Source organism: Thunnus thynnus, chromosome 7 (assembly GCF_963924715.1).
Source record: "Thunnus thynnus chromosome 7, fThuThy2.1, whole genome shotgun sequence".
Classification (NCBI taxonomy): Eukaryota; Metazoa; Chordata; class Actinopteri; order Scombriformes; family Scombridae; genus Thunnus; species Thunnus thynnus.
In genome coordinates, this window is record NC_089523.1 from 27038724 (window position 1) to 27043077 (window position 4354).

Genomic DNA, 4354 nt, shown 5'->3' on the forward strand with positions numbered 1-4354 from the left:
TTGACTCCTCACTGATGCCATATCATTTGTAAATTTGTACACAGCCGAACAAATATTTCACACATCTGTTTTTCCAGTAAAGTGCAAAAAGGACTTACTTGACTGAAATTTACTTTTGATGGTTTTCATACAGGGTGTGAGCAGTTATTTTTCTTAAGTATGTCAGAATTTTAATCCTTTGTTGATCAAAGACATCCTGATTTATTCTGAGGCTGTACTGACTGTACTGTTCTGATGAGTAGGACCAGCCTTGGCAGTGACGATATTATAAACACCATGTCCTTGTGGAGGAGGAAAACAAAATCTTACAAGATGATAAAATGGAATTCCTATCTAGGTTAAGGTAAACATAAAAGTCACTAGACTGCTTTAACTCCCGTCTAGTCTAAACTGATCCACTCAGTGTGTTTGAACAGACATCATGCAGCATAATTATGCTGTTCTCAACACAGCTTGCATCACATTTACATTCATTTTTATTTTGTTGTTGTGCAAATGTAATAGTCTGTTCCAGGCAGTTGTCATTAATAAAGACTTCCTCCACCAGTGGTTACCACACAGGAAGCTGGCACTACCCAGTGGGAGTCATAAAGACTTCCTACTTCTTCTACTTCTTTACCTCCTCATTTGCATGCAGGACAGACATTGTGTGATGAAGCAAGGTTCAGTGGTGTAAAAACAACACTTGTTTACCGTAGCATGCTACATGCTCTTCATGTGACTTGTGCAAACCAGGGGATGAAAAGTCTGTCTTGCAGGTTTTATACTGTAAATAAACAGGTATTGTACCAACAAGTCATTTTGAGTTTGAGTCAAAATTCCAACATTTAAAATGATTTACATTCCACAGTAAAAAGGTCTGAACCTAAATGACAAAAGGTTTCAAGTACAACTGGTTTGTTTTAGATGGTACATGACTTTTATTCATCACTGTGGCATGAGTGCAGTATCTGAAATTCTGTGTCAGTGCATTAAATTGCCAATAATGACAGAGTCTAAAATGAAGTGCGACCAGAACAAAAAAGGCACTTCTGTGACCTATTTGTAACTTACAAATTCAAACAAACAAAAAAACAAAGCCCTGTACAATCTATAGCTCGATATCACTTAACGTTAATTTAATAGATACTATCCTAAAGTTAGCACCACAGCTTACCACAGAAATGTACAGATATACAAGCACATGTAGCATTCAATATCATAACTGTCCTGCTGTTCAGTGATCACATTCCCTTCCAGGTCACTGGCGGAGTAATTGCACCTAACACAATTACAGTATATTCCACAGGAAAAGGATGGGTACGAGTAAGCAGTAATAATGAATCCACAGATGTGAACAAAGTGTCATATAGTAATACTGCAGAACAGAGGCTGTCAACGACAGGTCCGTATGTTTGCCCTGAGATGAAGACTGAGATCATATAACACTTCTTTGGCAGGTCATAAAGCACAAAAAATCCATCTCCAGTTTTCTCATGGAGTTTTTGGGGTTCTATAGAACGGATTTTAATACCTTTCATGCTGAGTTTAGCAACCCCACTGTCACACTGAAGACTCATTGTGGAACACTTTAGCTTTGAGATTCCTCAGGCTGCACTGCAGGTTGGAGCTGGTTTCTGACTGCAGGGCTTCTGAGAACTTGACGTCATATGAACGACTGACCTGAGACTTCCTCTTGATGGAGTTCTGGATGGTCTCCGAGGTGAAGTAGTACACAATGGGATCAAAGCAGCAGTTGGAAACAGCAATGCAGAGGGCTATTGGGTAGATGGTTCGGACCACCGACTCCACAAAACAGCCTTTCAAGGTTTTAGTGCGGACCAGTGCATAAAAAACCAAGTTTACATTGTAAGGGATAAAACAAAAACAGAAAATAAAGAGGTGCACAATTATCATGCGCAGGATCTTGGTTTTGTTGAGCTTCCCTCCATGACTGATGGTTTGGGGGCGACGCAGGGTCTGCAACACCATGATGGAGCAACATACGTTGAGTAGCAGCGGGATGATGAAGCCCACTGTTTCTATGAAAATCACCACCTTAGACAGGTGAGACTTCCACTGATCGGAGGAGAAGTTCTCGAAGCAGAATGTGGTATTGTCATTGTTTGTCTTGTTGGAGGTGCTCTTCAACATGAACCCTGTGGGGAGACTCCCTGAAAGAACCAGCACCCATACTGCAATACACACTATCTTAGCATTGCGCTTGGTCCTAAGCGTCCTTGAGCGAAAAGGGTGCACAATGGCCAAAAAGCGATCCACGCTAATGCAGGTGAGAAAGAGCATGCTGCCATACATGTTTGTGTAAAACAGCGAGACGGAGACCTTGCAGAGTGTGCTTCCAAAAGGCCAACTCCTGTTGATGAAGTAGAAGACCCTCAGAGGCAAGGTGAAAACAAACAGCAGGTCAGATACTACCAAGTTTATCATGTAGGTTGTGGTTTCATTTTTCAGTTTCAGAGAACAGGTGAATATGTAAATGGCCACAACATTGGTGATCAGTCCCACCACAAACACAATGCTGAAGATGGTGCTGTACAGCGGATATTTGAATCCATCGTTCTTGGAGCAGTTTAATGTAGTGTTGCTCATTCTGAGAGACAAAGAGCGGAGTGATGAGGGGTGTCTATTATGTAATAGCTATATAATGAAAGGGCTGCTCTGCACAATGAATCCACCGTGAATGGCAAGTAAAGCAACGAACAGTCCTGTCTCAGGATACATTGAAAGACACTGTCATCTGAGACTAAAGGCCATTAGCACAGAGCACAACTGTCCATGTTAAAGAGGAGTGCAGCACATGGTCAACATCATTCCCACCCCTGATCCTCATGTAGTTATTTTGTGGGTTTCCTCATGTTGAAAAGACCCCTCCCAGAGGACAGAGAACCAGGCTGGAGCGTCCTCCCCTCCCCCTGCGATGTCTCTCCACCAGGCTGCACCCCACAAGTTGCAGGCTGAGCTGTACTTACTCAGATAAATCTGTCACACAAATGCGTGTCCTTTTCACTTAAGAGGTCCCCCACCACCATGAGTTGCTGAGTCCACAAAAGGAATGATGGTATATCCACATCCAGGTCCGTTAGGAAGGTGTCCTCATGGCAAAATCCCTACTCTTTGTCAAAACTCAATCTTCTGTTTTTGTCCTTTTCAGTTACAAAGCATCAGGGTTGTCATCAGCCTTCCACGTCTCACAAGGTTTTAACCACAAACCACCAGGCTTCTTCCCAGAAGCAGGATTGTAGTTAAGTTTAGCTTCTCTCCGGCTGTGTGTGACAATGTGAGTGTGTTTCACAGTTTGTCCTCAGGGTCTGTTTCCTGTCCGACCCCCCCCCACACTCCTTCTCTCTCTTTCTATTACAAACTGACTGAGTCACTCAGTATCTACTTCTCTTTCTCGTTTCGCAGTTTGTCTCTGCCTCTGACAGCCTCAGAGCTTTTGCTCAGCACGCATCTCAGAGCTCCAACTTGTTCTTTGTGCCGGTATCAGAGACAGTTTTTGTACTTTGAGTGGAGGGGAGAGCAGCTGTAGTAACTCCTCCCACTGCCTCCTATCCAACTCCTCCTACTCTTTTGTCTGCTCTTACAGTAAAAGTAGGAATATACCAAAACAACATTTCATTGTGAGGGAATTCATCAAGACTTTACCTTAAGTGCTCATAATTAGCTGGAATACTCTTAGTATGTATCAGAACTTTATACTGATGCATTGATACATATTTAAAATAAATTATTTGATTATGACTTTTATGATTTAAAATAAAACAAAACAATATGGGTCTTAATATGTGTTTAGTTTTAAGTTTTGAATTTCCTTAGAGGCTCTGATTATAGCTTCACTGGGAAGTTTACACTTAACCAATGAACAATTTAAGCACTAATGTAAATAGTGAATATTAGTCAAAAATGCAATATTAAAGGATAATATATACCACCAATATTGGTCCAAAGCAATTTTTTAATATTGAAACATACAATTCTAATAATCATAGTAAACAGCCAAGTCTTTGTGACTCATGAGTGAAGATCAACGGTCTCTGAATTTATTTTTGTGTTTTTTGTCACTTCTGAAACCCTCATAACATAACAGACACGTCATTTCTTGGTAATCCAGTTCTTAAACAGAAGTTCTGGTGAAGTTCAAATAGAAATTTGTTTTTCTCCATCACTCAAACTGATGATAAAAGCTTGAGGTTAAAAGTGCCTGAGAAGTTCACTAAAACCCTGCAAGTGCCTGAGGTGGCTGCCTCCACAGGTCTGATGGGAGGTACTGGAAAACTGAACTGTCTCCTTGTTGTTTCTGACAGCCTGTGTGGGCAGTCGCACTGCTTAAGAAGAAGCGTTTTATTCTGCAGGG

At 41.3% G+C, this 4354-nt stretch overlaps 1 protein-coding gene across 1 annotated transcript; it reads right to left on the reverse strand.

The window, feature by feature from the left end:
* Positions 1 to 896: 896 nt before the first annotated feature.
* On the reverse strand, positions 897 to 3489 carry lpar6a (lysophosphatidic acid receptor 6a). The gene has a single exon (XM_067595241.1). It carries the CDS (start codon positions 2587 to 2589, stop codon positions 1543 to 1545), a length of 1047 nt encoding a protein of 348 aa, XP_067451342.1. The 5' UTR covers positions 2590 to 3489; the 3' UTR covers positions 897 to 1542.
* Positions 3490 to 4354: the final 865 nt, after the last annotated feature.